The sequence below is a fragment of the Cavia porcellus genome, unplaced genomic scaffold (assembly GCF_034190915.1).
Source record: "Cavia porcellus strain 051 isolate PalLab524CR breed Dunkin Hartley unplaced genomic scaffold, mCavPor4.1 scaffold_7, whole genome shotgun sequence".
In the NCBI taxonomy this organism is placed as follows: Eukaryota; Metazoa; Chordata; class Mammalia; order Rodentia; family Caviidae; genus Cavia; species Cavia porcellus.
The window spans coordinates 93,708,993-93,730,397 of NW_026947490.1; the positions used below are offsets into that span (position 1 = coordinate 93,708,993).

A 21,405-nucleotide genomic window follows, 5' to 3' on the forward strand; every position below is an offset into this window, starting at 1 on the left:
GCCAGCAGACGTAACGGGGCTGCCTTTAACTACTCGGTACATGGGAGAATGGGAGAGGAGAGCACATACCGTCCTAGAAAAGACGACCTACACTGTACGTTCCTCTAATCCTCTCACACAAATGGCAATTTTATCCTCTTGCTTTAGACTGAATGTTTACACATGAAAGATTTTTTAGCCATAGGGTAGGATATTACCGATTCTCTGATTCTCTCAGGAAGCACAAAGAAAATGGAACTCTTGTTTTTCTCATTCTGCCCAAGGTGGCACTCAGGACAAAAAAAAAGTCACCGGTATACACAGCTGATCATCCACATTTAGTTAACTCCTTTACTGAACTCCAGGGAAAGCTCAGCTTGCCCTTTGGTCACAGTTACGGTCCCCACCTCCTTTCTCTGTGTCTGTCTTCTCCAATAACTCAGTGACAACTCCTGAAACACTCAACCAAGGGGCTGAAGGCACACTCCAGCGGGGTAAGACAGGGAGATGAAGCCTGGAAGGTTGCTGCTTCTCTCCAGACCTCGGGGTGGCACAAAGCCAGTCAGGGAAGAGCAGAGATCACCAGGAAGGGGAGCAGGTGATGCAGTGTGGACTGAGCGGCAGCACCCGGGGAAGAGGGCAAGACGGATGACTCCTCACACTGCCCAGGATCTGCCCTGCTGTCTGCAGGAAGATGATGACCTAAACAAACTCCAAAGCCTGGGACGCCTTGCCGCCTTAGGAGCAAAGCAAGCACCAGAAAAGTCACTTCAGCATAGGCAAGGAAGGCCACCAGGGAACGGAGGATCTTACCTCCCCCTAAGCTTCGTCCTCCATCACCTCTGTGAAATTATAAAATAGCTACATAGAAACCCTAGGGCATTTAAAACTCCTAGAGAAGATCAAAAGCCTTTTAACATTTAAATCTTCCCTGTCAAGGAAAGACATTGGGATTGTTTTATCCCAATGTAACTCAAACCCCGGCAACTCCCCTTAGACTGATTTTTGGAAGTTTCTAGACTTGGTAGCTGGGCTGTCACTGACCTTCAAGAAAACAATTTACAAAACTTCCCGGACTTACAATGGCCTCAGGGCCCGAACAAGCCATTGTAAGGATAAAATACACCCAACCAAAACTGCATCTACACACTGATGGAAATGTTACTGGGTGGTGATGAAAAGGAGGTTGCCACTGTGTTAGAGATGCAGAGTGGCTGTGGGCAGAGAGACAGAAGGAGATGGCTTACAAAATAAGAACTCATCTAACGGGGCTAGGGGCCAGCTGAGAGAGAGAAAGTGGCAGGGAAGGCCTAAGGCGAAGCATGAACCTGGGATTCGAGTGTTTGCTTCGGGAAGAAAGTACACAGACCACAGAGAAATTTAAGACGCTGAGATTATGATGCCAGCCACATACACACTAACGCCAGTGAAGGGAGGGAGGGGAACAGAGCCTGTCACTAGTAGGTGGGAGGCTTGAGTTACCAAGGCAGTGAGGTACAGCACATCTCACACACACACACACACACACACACACACACACACACACACACCTAAAGCGTTTTTAACCTACAACTTTTCCTTCATTTAATTTTGGATATTGTTTGTGTTTCCATATCAATTCTTCCAGAATAGTCTTCACAGAATAGTCTTTATTATTATTTTAATAATAAAAATTATTGTTTTTTAAATAATCATGTGAAACACTGTCATCTTGTACCTTCCTCTTCATGGTCTACCATACACATCTTTCCAACCTGGTGTCATAACTCAACTTGTTAATATCGTCATAGGATTGCATCAAGAGGTTATATCATCTGCAAAGAATTAATTATTGTTGGAAGCGATTATTTCAGTTTTTTACTACCACCGTGCCTACAATGCTTCCCCCCCCCCCCACCTTTTCTAAAATGTATGCTGGGGACTCAGAGCCCTGGGCACACTAGCTGCAAGCACTGTACCACTAAGCCACTGTATATCCCCAGCCCTAGATCTTCCCATGCGGGACAGTGACATTATTCCTGTCCTAGTGGGCTTGAAATCTCCACTCTCAAATAGTAGTTTTTTGTTGCTATCAAATTGAGTTCATGTTTTCATTACTGATGATGGTATTTACAAGTACTACTGATTTTATATTTATTCTGTACCTAGTCGCTTAACTGAATTTACTCATTCTAGTAAATTTTAAATTATTTTCCCTAGGTTCTCTAGATACATGGTTATATCATCTATAATTAATGATGATTTTATTTCCTCCTATACCAAATTTTGGTTTTTGTCTTTACTGTAATGGTCAAAGCTTTGTAGGACATATAAAAGTAACAGTGACAGAGAACATTCTAGCCTACTGTTTAAGTTGTCACTTTGAAAGATATTTCTCATCTTATTCAAGCAGTGATTTCTACTTTTAATTTTAGATTTTAACTTTTAAATATCAACTAGGACAGCTATGTAACTGAATAATTTATTTATATTAACATTAAACTGTTCTTGAATTCCTGTAACACATTCTACTTAATCTGTCAATTTTTATTCGTATTTTTACAACTATATTTTTAAGAAAGATTCCATATTTTCATTATCCGGTACAATAGCTACTAGCCACATGTTGGCTCTCACATACTGACATGGGGGTGATGTGTACTAATACAAGCAATAAGTGTAAAATATATCTTAGAATTTGAAAAATTAGCTTGAAAAAAACTTAATGTTTTATATGCACTATGCAGAAGTTACTTGCATACACTAGATTAAATACGTAACAAATTAAGCCCACTTTCTACATTTTAATGTGGTTCAGAATAATTTGTTGCATATGCATTGTGCACTTTTTTAAGAGAAAAAAGAGAAAAATAAAAAAGCAAAAAAAACCCAACAAAAGCAAATTAATAACAACAACTACAAAAACAAATAGTGATATGGGATTTCAAATCAAGATGATAGGAATCCTACAATGGCTGTTATATTATTGTTATCTTCAAAATAGTTGCTCAGGTTACCAGATATAGGCATGCAGAATTGATTAAATAACATAATTTCCCTTTGAGCAGTTTCTGTCCCTTTTACTGTATCTATTATAACTTTTGGATCTTATTTGATCTTTCAGTTTCTTACACTAGCAAGACTATATGGTGTTTACACACGCAAGTCTGATTTATTTCACTTACGAATATGGTTCCCAGTGGCAACCATTTACCTATAAAAAGCTTTGAGTTTATCATTCTTTATGGCTGAGTAGTACTGCATTGTATAAAAATGCCACATCTTTTTTATCCTAGTTGATGGGCATGTGGGTTGTTTCTAAGTTCTGCCTATTACAAATTGTGTAGCTATAAACATGATTGTAAATATATCGCTATGATATGATGTTTTCAATTCTTCTGGGAAAATACTCAGAAGAGGAATACCTGTGTTGAATGGAACCCCTAGTCCTAGTTTTGAGGAATCTCCACACTGATTCCCACAATGTTTGTACCACTTTACACTCCCACCAACAGTGGAGAAGGGTTCCTTTTTTGCACGGCCCCGCCAGCATTTGTTATTAGTTGATTTCTAGATGTTAGCTATTCTTTGTGGAGTGAGATGGAATCTCAGTATTCTTTTAATTTGCATTTCTCAAATGACCGGTGATATTGAATATTTTTCATGTAGTTATGCTATTTGCATTTTTTGTGTGTGACTACCGGGAAATGCACTCAGGACCTCCCGCTTGCCTGGTAAGCCCTGTGCCACTGAACTCTATCCCCAGCCTACCATTTACTTTTCTTCATCTGAGAATTGTGTATTCATCTCAGATGCCCATTTTTGGATTGGGTCTTTGAATATGAGGGTCCTAATCTTTTTCAATTCTTTATACCTTTCAGATAGAAGTCCTTTGTCTAAGGGATAGTTGGCAAAAATCTTTTCCCAACCCGTGGGTGATTTCTCTGTTGGTGATTTCTTCTGATGTGTGCACCTTTTTTTAAACAATATAGAACACTGCACAAATTTTCCATGGCATCCTGCAGAAGGGTCACATTAATCTCTTTATCCTTCCAATTTTGGTATATGTGCTGCCAAAGTACACTATGTATTTATCAAGCAGAGCTTGGTTTACTGCTTTTTCTTTACAAAACACCCATTAAATTCCCCCATCAGGATTAGATCTGGTTCAGAGAAATCAATGGAATTATGTGGGATCTACATTCTGGACTATCTGCTATAAATAGCGCTGTGTGGGCCCTGACGACTTGAAGGAATTCACCCAGGTTCTCCTTTCCCCACTCCAGCCTATGTTTTTGAGAACTTCTGAAGTTACAAGTCTGCTCTGATATTCTTTGATACAAGACACAGCCTTAAATACCAGGCACTATCAAAACTGGATAAGCTAGATTAGATACTAGATTAAATCAAAGACTTACCTATAGCATTTCTAAATTCTGAATAAAAGAGCTACAAAGGTTTCTCGCTTCTGGATGCTTAATAATGAAAATGTAACAAACAGCTTTTAGTTTTGGAATCTATAAAGCATTCTTCTGTATTTACCAAGGTTGGTTAATATACTTCTGTGGATACGCTTTTATGATCATGACTAGAAAACCATTTGTGCTGCTTTTCTGCTCATTAGGAAAATACACTTTATGCTGGGCACGGTGGCACGTGCCTACGATCTCGGCACTCAGAGGACTCTGAGGGCACAAGAATCGCCAGGAGTTTGAGGCCAGCCTGGGCTACAGAGTAAGTTCACGGCTAGCGACACAGCAAGACCCTGTCTCCAAAAGAAAAGAAAAGAAAAATCTTGGCGGGCTGAAGGTGTGGCTCGGTGGAAGAGCACCTGCGAAGCCTGCACCAGGCCTTTTGTATCCCTGGCACCCTCTTGCACTCCCTCCCACCGAAAAAAAAAAAAAACGCCCTAACTTTTTGATATGAGAATGAAATTTAACCCATTCAAGCCCAGCTGATGCAGTAGCTCCCATCACAAGCTTGTTTAGAGGAGCGGAAGACAGATAACATGGCAGGTGAAGGGGGAAGGTACAAGCTATGCACCTCAACACCCACGGCACGGCAGCGGAACACATCAGCCTCGGGTGGCCAAGGGAACAGAGGCAGACACAAATACACCCTGTAGTCTGTACACCCAAGGCTATCACAATTCAGTCTTTTCGCTCTTATTTATTTTTGAGGCAAATAATTTATTTAATTTTCTGCCAAAGTTGCCCAGACTAGCCCTGAACTTGGGATCCACCTACCCCAGCCTCCCCAGCAGCAGGTTTACAAACACACATTGGACCCGGCTCCTACTTCTGTTTCGTAGTATAAACCCAGAAATAATTTCTGGGCTACTTGGCTTCCAGTCATGGGTACACACTTCCCAGATACATGAGCTTGGGCAAGTTACTCACTTAGTACCTCAATGTCTTCCTCTGTAAAGGGAAAAAATAAAAACATCTACTTCACAGTTTAAGAATTTAAGGAGACAGAGTACATCCAATAATAAATGTATACTGTGCAAACAGTGTACCTCTCGGGTTATTAGCTTGTATCAGGGCTATTGTGAGATCACTAACAAAATTTCATCTACTAATTAGAAGCTAACTACCCATTAATAAGTCGCTTATAATCAATGAGACCTGTCATTACCAACCAAGAAAATAGCAGAGTGTATGTCTATCAACATGTAAACTAAATCTGGGTTGCTGTGACAGTGCTGAGTCACTCTATCATTAGCACAGGCAAGAAATCATCATGTCTTTGAGTGATCTTTCAAGCAGTTCAAGGTAGGTTCAATTTCTTTCCAGGTAGGTCCTGCCCACTACAGGACACCACGTGCTTACGCCCCTTCTTTTCCCAGTTCAACCTCTTGGTCGTAGCTCAGCCCTCTGCCGGACTATGACGGTCATCTGTGCCCAGTGAGGGTAAAGAGACAACTTTATACCTGTCCCGCTGCTGTTCACCTTATCTGCAGAGCCAGAGCCTTTGCTACCCCCAAAGATACCCATCTGCTCCTCCCTTTGGAGTTTCTAACCATTTACTTCTAAAACCCAATGCTTCTTCAAAGAAAAACGGAACCCAAATCTCAAACATTCTCACCCATGAAGTCTCTGGCTTTCTGGAAGGGAACTGGGTAAAAAGAAAGAATGTAGGATTATAGCTAGAAGGGCAGATCATTAGCAAATCGCAACAGAGGTGCCTACTCAGGGAACACAGACCATAAAAAGCTTCCACAATGGATGGAGGAGGAGATACTGGTTGAGCTGGACAGGTGCGGATGACTAACAGGAGAGCAGGTAAGCCAGGAGGCAGCTCTGAAGGCAGGAATGGCCAGGAGTTCTTCTCCAGTAGGAGGAACATCCTCCTGCCTCGACCTCCTCCTCGTCACACTTCTCCACGCCCTGGCTAAGCTAGTCACCCTACTCCTTTCCTGGTCAAGGCGGATTTTCCAGTCCCCCAGCCAGGCACATGGCAAATCTGAACAACCCTGGAACTCTGAATTCTGCAAGGAGACTGGTGTGGATGGAGATAAAGGTCTACAAGATACTGAGGAGTGAAGGCACAGCCTTTTGGAGGCTGACCTGTGAGACTACCTGGAGAGCGTCTGATTTTGTCTTTTTTCAAATAGCAAATATACTAAGATTCCAAAGAAGCTCATATACGTAGAGTGGAGAGTAAACTAAAATTAGTGCTTATAAACAAAAGTGAAAGAACTTGAGATGAATTTAAGGAGCACTACTCCCCTTCCCAGTTTTTTAATTAACCATGTAAAGAGAAATGATAAGATACACTGAAAAGAGGGAAAAATGGCCATCGGACACAGCACTTAGGGGCAGCTTGCTGAGCTCTTGAAATACTACATGCTTCCAGAAGAATAGAAAGCTTTATGTTTTTAAACAGAACAGAAAAATTACCCCTCTACCTCCCTCTCTGTATAAAATATAAAATGTTTTATACATATTTATAACTTATTTTATATATATTTATAATGTAATTTTTACCTGTTAGGTTAAAATCAATAAATAACCAGTAAAGGCATTCAGTTTTTAAGGCCTGATACTTGTTCAATATATTAGATTTTCTTTGTTTTCTTTATTTTTTGAGACAGGGACTCACTATGTAGTACAGGCTGGCCTTGAACTCGCTTATGCAATCTAGGCTGGCCTCAAACTCATGGTGATCCTCCTGCCTCAGTCTCCCAAATTGCCACCAAGCCCCATGAGATTTTCTTTTTTCTGGGGAAAAAAGTATAATGGGCAGACTGTCCTTCATAGCACTTTGCTATAGCAAAAGCAATTTTCTTTCTTCCTTTCCTTTCAATGCTTTCAAATATCTGGTTCTCTGGTGTTACTACAAACCATAAATGTTACGCAGGAATTTGATTTTTTTTCTGGAAACCAACACACACTTTTGTGGTTTTTTTTCTCATGAATCTTTTGACAACAAGAGGCAATAACAACAAATATACATTCTATCCAGTAACACAAAATGCAGGGAAACAGCAGGAAGAAAAAGCTCTAGTCACTATTCTCTAGAATTTGGTGCAGACTATTAAGGTTGTTTATCTTTGATTATGAGCCCAAGTTACCTTTGTCTGTTCACTGTCTGGGTCTTCAAGCCAAGCATAAGGGTCACAAATTTTATGCCCATGATAATCTAGTACCTGCAAAAGACAAAATGCAGTAATTAATGTGAGCTAATTAATGCCAAAACCCAACTAAGCTTAGTATTTTCTGAATGTAACTGGGAAATAGGGAAGGGACAGACAAAAATACTAATTGGTTCATTGGCAACATGTCTGCCCAAATTACTACAAGAACCAAAACTGGCAGGTTCTCAAAGGTGTCAGGCTGTTCTTCCTGAAAAGAATGTTTTAGCTGGACAGGGAGACAGATGAAAGGTCAGCATGGAAAAGGGCTCTGTCTGTACAACACCAAACAAAGGGCTGCCACTGTGCTAAAGAAACTCAGAAAGGTTCTGTGAGGGCCCGGCTCAGAAGGCACAAAGCAGTGGGCAGGCCAGCAAGGCGGCCGTGGGGGCCCACTGCACGTGGACTTACGTCCCTGAGCTTGCTCAGTCTGCCCACGATTCCAAGTGTCCCTTCGACAGAATAACAAGATTTGTATTGTTTTTAAGTCTAAACTGAAAAAAAAAGTTAGCTGATACGCAATATGATACTGTGACCAGCTCAAAGTAAGCTGACTTACATGTCACGAAAACATTTTACACTAAAGCCTTTTCCTGTCTATATACCACTGGGAATGCCTTCTTGTACTGCTCCTAACAAGGAGGTGCAAAAGCACCCCACATGTAGATATGCTGCTATTTGAAGAAATACACATTGTTACACATTGCTCCAGGAAGGAGTTGACAGACATGGAAGGACATGGGTCCCCTCTCTCACCACCACTTTAGGTGAGTAAGCCGACAGAAATTACCCAAAAGAAACCACTAAGAAACTTCTCGACCTCACATGATCAAGATTAATTTCCACTAAATGAAACCATGCACAATGTCTTCCCAGTCAAGGCTGTGAAAACAGTCTAACCGTCTGGTTATGGTTTCCTTGTACATGGACTATCTGGAAAACTATTTGTCTCTCAGGTGAATTTTTAATATTATTCCTTCTTGCTTTGTTCTAAAATACTGGAATACTCAGAGCTGCTCTTTAAGGAAATGACACGCCCCTGGAAAAGCAGCATTTGAACATGCATCTTGTGTCACCAGAAGTTCCAGACTCACAGTCAAGACCAGGTTTTCTGTCTGTCCTGTCTGATGCTGGGTCAGAGAACCAGGAAATGCACAACCAGATGAATAGGCAGGTGAGACGGAATGCTCTGGAACTGTCTTCATCAGTTAACCGACAAGAACAAGAGACTTAACCTGACTAAAGTCTCTCCTGATGGGTCCTCATAAAATCACCAATTTTCAGGCTTCAGCTGGTCACCACTGAGTGAAAACTTTTCCTCTCTTCTAAAAGTCTTTCACACTTCACCTAGCTTGATGTGGTCATAAAACAGACTTACAATAACAACTGTCTTTTCCTTGACTATACAAAATTAGACAAATGTAAAGTTGCAAACGATCTTCCAAAGCAGCATTCTGAGGAGCAAAGGCATGAGACTGGGCCACATGCCCATGGAAGGCACACGACAGACACCCTAACAACGGCCTGGTCCATACCCCGCTGGTTAGAAAAGGCTCACCAGAAACCACACCAACTCTGCCATTTAGTGAATGTGTTATCAAGTGCTACACCCAAAGTGACAAATAGTTGAGTATCTACCACCTCGTAGCAGGGTGGCTGATTCTCCTATTTTACAGATTACACAGTGTAATTCCGAGAGGATTAAAAAGGTAAAGGCTGACAGATTTACTACTTCTGCAGAAAGTATGGGTTAAACATTGTGCCATAGATTTCATCCACGCTAACTCATTTAAGATCGCTGTGAGGTTATTACTGACTCATGTTCCAGGTAAGGAAACTGAATCTGGAGAGCTAAAGCCCTTAAAGGTCTGAGAGTAACAGGTAAGAGGGCTGCCAGGCACCTGTAGCTAACGCAGAGCCTGTGGACCTAACCCCCTGCTCTACCCCAGCTAAGGAGCCATGTCCGTGTAAGACAGTGGGTGGACTCCATCTCAGAACCCGGTGTAGGGACCTCCTGATCAATGTTCACTACAACCTAGGAAACAGCAGCCCAGTCTTCCTTGAACTGGTACCATCTGAGATCCGTTAGTGAACAGACATCCTTAAGCAGGACAAGAAACTGATTCTTTAGGGCAATCCTGTGGTCCCAAGGTCCGTTTCCTTGCTACACAATTTAAGTGCCACTCACACGGATTTTACTCTTCCAAGTTTGCAAACCATTCCTCAATTCAGGAGGCTTTAAGAGAGACTCTGATACACTGTATTACTTAATCCTGTTTCATATTTTATGTAAAACTGTCCCATTCAACAGTTTGCCCTCTGCCTTCAGGAGAAAGAGTAGTCTCAGACACAGAGCAGGCAGGACTCATCAGACCTCACCCACGGTTCGTACCATCCCACCTCCCACAAAGGACCAAACCTGTGTAACTATGGCTTTAACTTAGTCTTGTGGTCAGGAATGTCCTTTCTTCCTTATCTGACTGGCGTCTCCAGGCTCAATTACCAAATTATCTCCTTCTAATGGAAATCAGTCCTATTCTCTTCCGTGTTCTTTCATCCTGCACCTTTCAGTCGGGTATGAGCCCCCAGAAGCAGGCTTGAATTTACTGATGTAGCACTGAGAACAGTCAACTGCACTACTAACCCTATGAGCCACCCTTTCCAAATTCTAGCCAAAAAAGCAGATTCTACCAAAAAAGCTTTCATGCTCCAACATGGGGCTGAAAGATGCTCCAGGGAAAGAGACAGCTATAGTAATCTCCAGCCCACACCAGTGAGAAACAAACCCACCTTCCAAACCGAAGGCTACAATTTAAGCAAATGCCTGTCAAACCTACTAATTAGTAACCACAACCTTGCTGCAGGAAGATATGGTGTGTAGGCTATGAAGGGCAGTGTAAATGCAGGGGGGCATTCGGGTTGGACATAAACTAATGCCCTCCCTCCCTCGTGAAGCTTGGGCTTATCCTGAGCTCTCTGGATGAGAAGACACTGAAGGGCATTAAAATACAAACTACACCCTTCTGAGTTCATGATTTGTAACCTTCACACATCTCCATAAAATCCCTACCCATTCAGATACTGTTAAATAAAAAGGAACTACAAGGGAATGGTACCCAGAGTGGGGACAAACCAGGACAAACTTTTAAAAAAATTATTTTTAATGTCCTTATCAAACCACAGTGCAATGCTTTGTAATTTTTATTTACCAAAACAAGTGTCAAGAACCAGAAGCAAGACAGTGACGTGTCTCGTTGGTCCTAAGGTCTGCAGAAACTGCCTCTGACGTAAATGGTTGCTTCAAGTTTACCCTATGGTCAGCCCTGACGTCCAGATGTGAGATGGAAAAAGACAAGGCCAGTAATACGGAAGAGATCTGCCCAAAGGCACTGGGCCAAGAAGTGACAATGCCAGAACTAGCACTGGGGTCTTCTCACTTAATCATCCCCTCCCACTCTAGCAGGACCCCTCTGCTCCCCCGACACAAGGGAAACATCCCTTGGGACCACAGGAAGTGCTTCTTGGACTATTAGGGGAAAATGTAATAAGCAGGTAGCCTAACAGCCTGGGGAACATGGTTATCTGAGGGCCACTGGTCAAGAAACCACAAATGCCTCAAGGCCACTTGGAAGTTTCAACAAAATGTCCTTTGACACCTGGGCACCCTTAATCCCAATGTGGGATATACTGAGCTCAGGGTACAGACTTCCTGGTATAAATAAGTTCATTGCAAAGGGGGGAGGAGGTAACCATCACACAAAAATACTTTGACCCTAATTCTATCTTAAGTAATCTAAGAAATGTACTGAAAGAATCATGACCCCAGAGTTTGGATTCAATCCCGCTCTTACAATGCCAAGCTAATTTTTAGGCACACAAGAATGATGTTTACCCAGAATTTCACTCACTGGATCTTAACATTTACCTCGAGCTCTTCTACGGCTTTAAATGGCCAACTCCCACTAGACAAAACTTACTCTGAAAAAGGCCATTACCTCTCCCTCGGTCTCAACTCCTTTTCTTAGAGAACTCGCATCAGCCTGGCCACACAACGCCCGTGTGCGCCTTTCCCACCACTTTGTCCCCACCTCTGCAGCCCCTTAGCAACCAACGCCCGGCCCTCAGGCGGGGGCAGTGCAGGCTTAAAACGAATGAATGAGCTCCCACTCTCGGGGCTTCACAATTCTTAGTTCTAAAAGTTTGCTTCGGCTGCCAATCTTGCATCATCTCCCGCTACCCCAGGAAGCACACCAGCGTGCACTCTCGCCTACCACCATATTTAAGCCGACAGGCTCCTCCGTCAAAACGCCGTGACACCTGCTGTCGCCGGGCCCCCTAGGGGCGCCCGCGCCTACCCGGGCGTCTGTCCCTGATCCCCACGGACTCTAGGAAGCTCCGAGGCGGTGCTGGTCGCAGGACTGGGGCCGCCCCGACCCCGCAGCGGGAGGAGCCCCGCGCTGCCGCCCGGTTCCCGCAAACAAAGGCCGGGGGAGGGGAGGGCGCGGGGCGCAGGGCGCGGCGGGGGACTCACGGAGGTCTCGTCGCGGAACACGTCGGGGTACTGGAAAGACAGCATGGTAGGTAGGGGCTGCGGGCGCGGGCGCGCTGGGCCGGGCCGGCTGGGCTGGGCTGGGCTGGGCTGGCCGCGGGGCGAGGCGAGGCGAGGCGCGGGGGGCGGACGGCGCTCGGCCACCGGGGTGCACGACCGGCTGCGGCCTCCACGCGAGGATGTGCGCCCGGCAGGAAGCAGCTGTCGGCGAGACTCGAGCCCCTCCCCGGCGGGCGGGCCCAACGGCGGCAAGAGGGAGCGGGCTGGCCGAGCGGAGCCGGCTGCCGGGCACAGCTCCCTCTGCAGGAGCGCCGGCGCGGGCGGCGGGGCGCGGGCGCAGGCGGGAGCGCGCGGGGAGCGGGGAGCGGGAGCGCGCCCTGCCGCGCCCGCGCCGGGGAGCGAGCTCTGCGGGGACGCGGCCGACCCCCGACCCTCCCTGCGGCCTCCGCGTGGCGGGGTCTCCGCCCGAGGAGGGCGCGTTTGTTCGCCTGTGCCCTGGCGGTGGCCCGATTTCTGTGCCGCGACTGTGGCGTCCAGGAGAAGCACAGCGCCCTCGCCCGGCACCGCTGCTGGGCGCCTGGAGGTCCGGCTGCGTAGATTACGGAGGTGGTTTGAGGTGTGCCCAGGGCGAATCTGAGATTGGCTGCTTGAGCCCGGACCAAGGCGGGAGGACTGCAAATTGTCTCGGATCTTGATTAGATGCCGCTCTGTCCTTCCTCTCTTGCTTGTATATGGTCAGCACCTGTAGTTGTCCCGGTACAAGAAAACGGTAGACAAGATGCTTGATCTCAAACCCATGGTAATAGTTCCATCTCTTCCTCTTTGGGTTGTGTGTTGTGGTCTTCCCCCCCCCCCCACCAAGCTTTATAGTCTTTGGAGCTGTTGTGTGTGCCTAGCGTTTCCTAGCCTCGACTAGTCTTGCCAGAGGATGGGTGTGGCTGCTATAACCTAAGCTCCCGTAACTATCACGCTGTGAAGCCTGTTCTGTATAAGCGCCGCCTGCTGTTTCCCCTCCCCTTCCCCCTTCACATCTAACTAGGTTAAGTTTTAACTTCCCGAAAGGCCATAAAACAAAGGCCTGAAGAAATAGCTCCTGACAACCCCCTTCCCTACCCGGTGGCCTGTCACAAATTGTGTTAATTGTATTAGATTGTACTATTCTTCACAAAAATTGTGTTGCTGTTCTTTAAAGATAAAGATTAACTTCAGGACATTACAGAGAGTTTTGTAAAGTCCAGCTGCCAGCTACAACCTAATTGTGTAATTGTGTCAATAGCCTTAACATTCCTGTGGTTTTTCGCTTTATAAGTCACTGCCTTTTGTTGTGAGGTGCGCAGTCTCCAAATTGGCTCCTGGAGACTGTGACGCCAGGCCTGGCCTAAAATAAAGCCTTTGCTCCCCAAATTTTAATTTCTTGCTTCCTTGGGTTTTATTCCGGGGTCCGAGCTATCACAGTGGCCTACCTTGAATGCATTGTCTGGATTCCCTGCCTAACCTTAGTTCAGAGTTTCTGTTCACCATGGGGTGGTTTTGTTTTGTTTTGCTCATTGTTTGGGGGAGGGGAGCTTTATTTTTGAGTCAGGGTTCCAATCTGTAGCCTAGAATGGCCTGGAATTTGTGGTGATTCCCCTGCCTCAGCCTTACCTAGACTACAAGTGTGTACCACTACGCCAGCCATGATAAGGTATGTGATCTTTGTTTTATGTATCTGTTCCTAGACTCCTCTCTTGGGCTGCCCCCAAGTTCCTCGTTTCTGGGAGCACTCACTGTTAATCCTCGACACTAAGGGCCCAGAGACTGCCAGGCATTGGCCTCTCCTGCCACTTCTGAGGTTTTTTTTTTTTCTTCAAAGACCATCTCAGGGACAATTGAGCAGGCCGATACTCTAATAATAATAGTCAATACCTATTTTTTTCCAGGAAATTCTCATATTTAAACATTGAGATAAAAATTAGTAATACCCGGCTGGGGATTGCAAGCAGGCAGTCGTGAGTTCGATCCCTGGTACCGATAAAAACGAAAAAGACAAAAAAAAAAAAAAAAAAAAAAAAAAAATTAGTAATACCCTTAGTTTTACACTTAAGGTAAACAGGAGCTGACTTTTATGCTTCACAAATTTTTGGGCCAGAGGTTCAAATCTAAGGGTCTCTGTAGTTACATGCATTCTTAACCCCTCAATTGGCCTTCCTCCTCAGAAATAAATCGGAGCTCTCTAGTCTACAGGGACACTAGTTTGCCGGGCCCCTAAGGTAGGGAGAATTGTGGCAGCCAAGAAACAAACTGAACTTCAGATAGGACCCCTTCCCCAGCCATGTCTCAGGTGCCAGCTCCTCTGGGTCCTGAGAGCTACAGTGTGCACAGATGCAGTGGGCTGCCAGCAGCAGATGTCTGCCCTGGCTGAGGTAGAGTGGAAGATGAAGTGATTGTACGCTTACTGTGTGTGCCAGCCTCTCAACCCGCCTCTGCTGACCCTTTAGTCCTGTAACAGAGCAAAGAGGAGGAGAAACAGGAATCTTGGCATCTTTTAAAGCTGGTAAGTCCAAAGCAGGCAGGGTATACAAACCTCAGATCCTGGCACTCTGGGAAGTCAGGGCAGGAGAATCTCAAGTTGAGCCTACTCTGGGCAACTTATTGGTATAGCAAGACTCTGTCTCAAAATTTATCCCTCCTGGGGTAGGGAATGTAGATCAGCAAAGGACCTGGGTTCGATCCCCAGTATTGCAAAAGCAAATGAGATTCACTTCATCACTTGACCAAAAATTCAGTCTTTTACCTAGAAAATGAAAAGAAAGCAAGTATGTGATACAACTCAGAAATCAAGTATTAGTCCCAGAAAAAATGCCAGAGCACTTCTTTGACCTGTGTCCCAGCAGAGTTTTTCAGAGGAATTACAGAATTCCCACTGGGAAACCATGTTCTAACCTAGAACCACCCACTCCCCAAACTGCAGGCTCTCAGGGACGGAGGAAGCTAAAGGAGGCGTGGAAGACCCTCCAGTGGCCCCATCTTCCCTTTACCATAGCCCCAAACTTTGTTCCTCGCTCAGATAAGCAGTCACCCTCGAGGGAGAGGCAATCTTGAGATTATTTATCACTGATTGACTGCTCAACCTCACCCCATGTTGCTTATCAAAGTGATGGGGGTCCCCCCAAACAATACAGAGAAAATAGATATAACTCCCAACCTGCTAGATGTCAGATACACTGAGTTCATGTTCCCCCAAAATCAGTGAATGAATTCTAAGGAAGAACAGAGATCAAGAGCAAGATATTTTATTAAGGGAATGACAGCTCCTAAGTGAGACAGAAGGAAACCCCAAAAGTGGACTGCCAATGAACCAACTTTTTAGAGTAAGTTTTATAGAGCACAATCATGAGGTAAGTACAAAATCACAAGGCAGGTACGACCTGGGATAACACTAGGATCAATAAGATTACAAGCAATGGTAGGTAATGTTGATCCAGTGGTGAAGCAGGTCACGGAGCAAGTGTACACGGAAAGACTAAGGGCCTGTTTTGGAAGAGATGAGTTAGGAGATCCTGGTCACCCACTGGAGTGACTGATGTCTAGCTAGACGTTTTTGGACCAGCTGATACAAATTATAGCGTATTGTTTATCCTTGGGGGGCCATGTGGGCCTGGTCATTCTATCTCTATCTTGAGGCCTGGCCTTCAATGAATGTACCTCCAGCCACAGTTGAAATGTGTTCTTATCTTCTGTGCTGATTCCCCTAGACCTGTCTAACTGCCTATAATGTTTCTGTCTAATTAGCTGTATATAATAAAAAAAGTGTTCCTGCCATGCACGTGTAATAATCTCCTGGTAAATACGTGAGGGTGCTCAGCCAAAGGATAAGTGGGGAATGAAGATGGTCTTGTCTCTTCTTGCCACATTGTAGATGGGCACTGGCCTGCACACACCTGGAGGAAACAGTTTTTAATCTTGAGAAGTTGCATCAGTCTGGGGAAAACATATTTTTCTAGTTCACACCAGGTTGAGTGTGATGATGACGTGCTGCCTGAATAGTCTACTCATTTTTTTTGGTTATTTGAGACAGGGTCTCACTATGTAGCCCAGGCTGGCCTTGAACTCATGGCAATCCTCCTGTCTTGGTCCTGCAAGTATTAGGATTACAGGCATGCACCACCACCATACCTGGTTCCATCTTTAGTTCGACTAAGGTAGCTAGTTAAACTATCGAGTAGTTGGTGGAATGCTGTCATTCTGTAAGACTCTCCCTCAAATATTTATGCTATTTTTCCCATTGTGACTTTCATGGAATATTTTTATGTATTCTCATACATCCAATCTCTACAGGGCACCAACAAGTGGTAAACAGCTCATAGAAAGAGTAATGCCCTCTCTCTGGCTTTGCCACTAACTGATTCCCTGACTCGGAATGAGTCCATTATGTCATTAATATTTTCAGTCACAAATTAAGACAGTTGGACTAGGTGGTTTTGAAGTGTTATGAAATTCTGATTCTAGTTTCTAAGGAAATGTAAGAATCTTAGAACTAACTGAAGAAGGAAATTGGTGTGAATGCTTTCCTGCTTTGTAGACAAATGAAGTTAAAGCTGGGCAGCATGTAATATGAGGACTTCTTTCCCTTATTAGTATACATGTAGTATTTGAAATACGACACATTCTTTGTTTCCCGTCATCCATTTTTGGTCTTTAAACTGTCTATACTCTGTGTTTCTCATATAAAAGAAGCCATGTGACAAATTTAAGTTTGTGTGTCTGATTTATTTCACTTAGCATTGTGCTCTCAAGGTGCATCCATTTTCCTACAAGTGACTCAAGTTTGCCTTTCTGATGGCACAGTAGTAACCCATTATATGTAAATACCACATTTTCTTTATTATGTTGATGTGCATACAGGCTGCTCCCAAGACTTAGCTAATCTGAGCTGTGCTGCTCTAAACACAGATATGCCTGGATTACTGTAATTTGCAAACCACTTTCAAGGCCAGATTTGACTCTAAGGACTATTGCTGAACTATACTCAATTCCCAGGTCTGTGCTTTTTCAGAAATTGTGAGTTTTCTTCTGTCTTAGTTACTTTTCACTCGTCACTGAGACAAAATACCTGAAGCCCAAAGTTGGGAAGGAAAGGTTTATTTCTTACAGTTTTTGGAGGTTTCAGTCCACACTCAGTTGGCTCCAAGACAGGCGGGCATGGCTGGGCCACAGTTCATGGTGGCTGCAAACAGCAAGCTCGAGCCAGCAAAGAGCAAGACACACCTTCTTCCTGCCATTACATCACATCCTGGCTCCACCCCTATGTGGGTGGAGCACTGACACCATCAATCCAAGCACTAGACAATGAGCCATCATATATGAACAGTGCAAACTCATGAGGCCTGGGGGACACAAACATAAACCATGACATCTTCCAAGCCTTTTCTTAATACAGGCATATTGTTAAAAAGACACATGGTGTGGACTATAGCTGTAAAGTCTAGGGCTCTACCTTTTTCCTCCCTATTTCAACTTAAGATCTAACCAAATTCCATACCGAATGAATAGGGCTGGGTTCAACCCAGATGAAAAGATGTGGACAGCAAAGGCAGATCCAGAATGAATCGAGAGCATTTTTGTATTGCAGTTCATGAAATTTATTTATACCGCTTCCAGTGAAGTTCCTAGGACTGGAGTGTTTACACATCAGAAGACAGGAATCGTTTCTTATCCTATTTTTAGGAGGAAATTCAAGTGTGGTCCCACATGTAAAATAAACTTGGTTTAGTAAGTAGAAAAAATATAATGTCATCTGTTCATCTGCTATTTTAAATTAAGGACTGAAAATGTAAAACAATTTATTAGGTACACAAAACGTGGCAGTTTGAGGTTACTGGCTATGGATTTAGAGATGTGGAAATGGGGAAACAGCAAGGGACAGGAAGTGAGATACACGGAGCCAGTTTGCTGATACAGAACCAGGAAAGGTAAGTGCACAGGCACACGCACATGTGCGCACACACATGCACACTTACACACACACAAATAGTATGAAGGCAAATAACATGAAAATATGCTCAGATCAGAGTTAGATGGACTTGTGAAGTTTTCCCAAAGGTCCTCAAAAAGATTCTTGAATACAACTCCACTGCCGTTGTCTATCACAAAAGCGCATCTTTAAGGAAAAACATCTCAATGCTGTCAGACAATCTAAAATAAAGGCTGTTTAATCAACTATGATTTTTTTTTCTTTTCGGTACCAGGAATGAACTCGGAGCTGTGTGCTTGCCAGGCAGGTGCTAATGCCACTGAGCTATAACCTTGGTCTAATCAGCTGTGATTTTAGTCACTCAAAGCTCATGCAAGGGCGGCAGCCTGGCAGAGGTTCCAGGGCTGCTCACGAGGAGGGCGGGTTGCATTGTATGGTTGTTGTCCTTGCGTGCAGCAGGCAGCTCGGACCTTTGATCTGACCCAGCCTGACCATGGCGGCAGCTTTGGAGGAGCTGCAAAATGATCTAGAAGACATAAAAGTGTTGCTGGAAGATAGCTGAAAAATCCAAATTGAAAGAGAAATAAAGAATAAAGATGCAATGAAAATCACAAAAGAAACTAGAACTTGGTAGCAATAAAAAGAAAAAAAAAAACAGGTGCTGTTCTTGCTCCTACTGCACCAGGATATTCAGGATATACAGTGAAAATCAGTAATTACGGATGGAATCAGTCAGGTACATTTGTGAAAAATCTACATTACCCTAGCTGGAGTTCACCAAGTTCCCACTCAGAATGTGAAAGTGGGTTTCATTTGATTTTTTAGTAAAAGATCTAAATGGCAAGGACTGCTCTATGACTGTGAACAACCTCTTGAAACCCATCTCTGTGGAAGACGATTCCAAAAAAATCAAGACTGACAGAGCTCTTAAATAGAAAGCGGAAAGCACACGGTGGGTGTCCTGGACTCATGTTGGAAAAGTGCACAAGGTGATAGAAAGGCATCCTGTGATGCTGAAAGACGTCTAGTGAGGGATCAATGAATATTCTCAGGGAAAGTCATGAAGCTGGAAATGACAGTATGAAGCAAACCATTAATAAAGCCAGGATGACGTCAAGAGGGAAGCAAGTCAAAGGAGACATAGAACTTGGAGACTTTCAAGCGCTTTTGAGAACCGTGACACACGAATACTCGCAATAAGACAATGTTGGTGAGCTACACATACAAATGTGACAGATAACTATGAAACTTTCAAAGTACAGGCAATGAATTTTACATTTCTTTTGGAGGATTTATTTAAATAAAATATGTATAATAAACGTTTCCTCCAAAGATGGTTTTATTAGTACCTTGATCATTTGTTTAAGAAAGGGTTATATGGCATTCTCATTGAAATATAAAAAGCAAATCTTACTAAATGAAAACATTATGTATATTTTTGTTCAGCTGGGAGGTAGAATACAAAGGTAATTGCTAGCCTATAAGTTACAGATGTTAGCTCCCACTAATATAAGAATAAAACAATATTTGTATAAAACTCAAATTTATGCCTCTGTTTCAAATTTGTTGTAGATTGGATGATCCCCATTGCCAGCTTAAGTAATGCATATACCAGAGATTACTGTGTGCTAACAAACCAATCACAAATGTTTCTACCTAGATTTGACTAAATTTTTTGAGTATAGAATTAAGAATAGACAAGTATCTTTATATAGTACCAGTTAATAAGTTCTACCATGAATCACATAGTTTGCAAAACTAATAACCATAAAGCAAAAGTAATTAATTTGAAAATTCATCCATTCCTATGTTCAATAAAGTTGGGTTTTCATGTTAAAAAAAAAAAAAAAAAAAAGAGCTCATTGTGAGGAATCCAAATTGGCTTTTGGTCTGTTAGGCAGTCAGCAACACTTTTATACTTCTGTGCTATTCTTGTATTGCAAATCTGAAAACTGTGTTTTCTAAACTTCCTGTTTCTAAACTTCTGGCCAGGATCTACCAAAGCTGAAAAAATAGAGATTAGAGAGGGAGAGGAGAGACATGTCATTTCTTTTTGGTTAGGTTCTGGCAGTCACAGGACACTGAAAATCACTGAAGTCTATGGCAACTGTAGCACAGTGGGTGACAGGATGGGGTGAAGAGGCCCTCAGGCCCCATAAGTGTCCTCAGCAAGTTCAGCAACGTCAGCGGGATCATGGAGACCCAGACTCTTCCAGAATCAGCTGGGAGTACATGGGTTTTATGGTGTGCTTTGTAGCATCAATGGTAATCAGAACAGTCTAGCACGCAGTATCTATCGTATGTGTGGGATCCACATAATACAACTTAACTTTTCAAGTCGTAGGAATAAGATTGGCTTCCAGCAGTCAATAATCGCTAGTTAATATCACCTTTCTCCCTCTCCTCTTCCTCCTCCTCTTCCTTCTCCACTTTCTTCTTCCTCTCCCCCCTCCCTTCTTTTCCTTCAGGCCTACTGTACAATACAATTATCATATTACATTTTCCCTGGAATATCTAGCATGGTTCCTTTTCCCCATCTAAATATTTCTTTTACCAGAAATACAAGAAAGAAGAAATAACAAGCAACATATTTAGGTTCATTAAGAGTCTCACGTGTTGATAGATAAAACACAGAATATGAATGCCAAGATATTAAATATTGCAGGAAAAAAGTATATGACCTTATCTTAACAAATTGCATGACTGTATAAAAAGGGTCAGGATTTGGAAAAACTAAACTATAACTCTAAAAGTAAAAAGTAAATTGGGTGCCGGGGATTTAGCTCAGCGGTGTAAGTGTCTGTTTGGCAAGCATGAGGTTGTGAGTTCAATTCCCAGTACGAAAAAAATTGATAAACAGTTTATAACTAGATTAAGGAAGAAATCAGAAAGTTAAGAGACAGTAAAGTGAAAGGTTGCTCTAAGATAACAGTAAATGTAGCAAAGAGGCAAGGAGTTGAAGATACGAAAGCAAAGGAAAAATTTGAAAGAAGAAACACAATTTGATCATCTTTATTAAGTTAGAAAACAAAATTCCTTGTTCATTCTTAAAAAAAAAACTCAAGGAAAATAGGAATAGAACATGCTTCTATAAAATCACTAAAAAATTAAAATAAGAAAAAGGAAAAAAGCGTACCTCAAATATGGGGATTTTAGCTCAGCGGCATAAGCGCCTGCCTTGCAAGTGTGTGGTTGTGAGTTCGATCCCCGGTACCGATAAAAAAGGAAAAGACAAAAAAAAAAAAATGGAACTATCAAAAACATCTTTGTAAACTGTCAGAAGAATAAGCATGCCACTATTACTCTCTC

General features: G+C 43.3%; 1 protein-coding gene and 1 pseudogene across 1 annotated transcript in view; one reads left to right on the top strand and one right to left on the bottom strand.

The window, feature by feature from the left end:
• The window catches only part of Prep (prolyl endopeptidase), a 113,674-nt gene extending 101,278 nt beyond the window's left edge, over window positions 1-12,396 (bottom strand). Inside the window, exons 1-2 of the mRNA XM_003466028.5 lie at window positions 12,126-12,396; window positions 7,535-7,609 (exon numbers count right to left, since the gene is read on the bottom strand). Coding sequence (XP_003466076.1) covers window positions 7,535-7,609; window positions 12,126-12,170 — 120 coding nt within the window. The 5' untranslated portion in view covers window positions 12,171-12,396. The remainder of the gene's footprint in view (window positions 1-7,534; window positions 7,610-12,125) is intronic.
• Window positions 12,397-12,795: 399 nt separating this feature from the next.
• On the top strand, window positions 12,796-21,335 carry LOC134477059 (calcyclin-binding protein-like; annotated as a pseudogene).
• The last annotated feature ends 70 nt before the right edge of the window (window positions 21,336-21,405 follow it).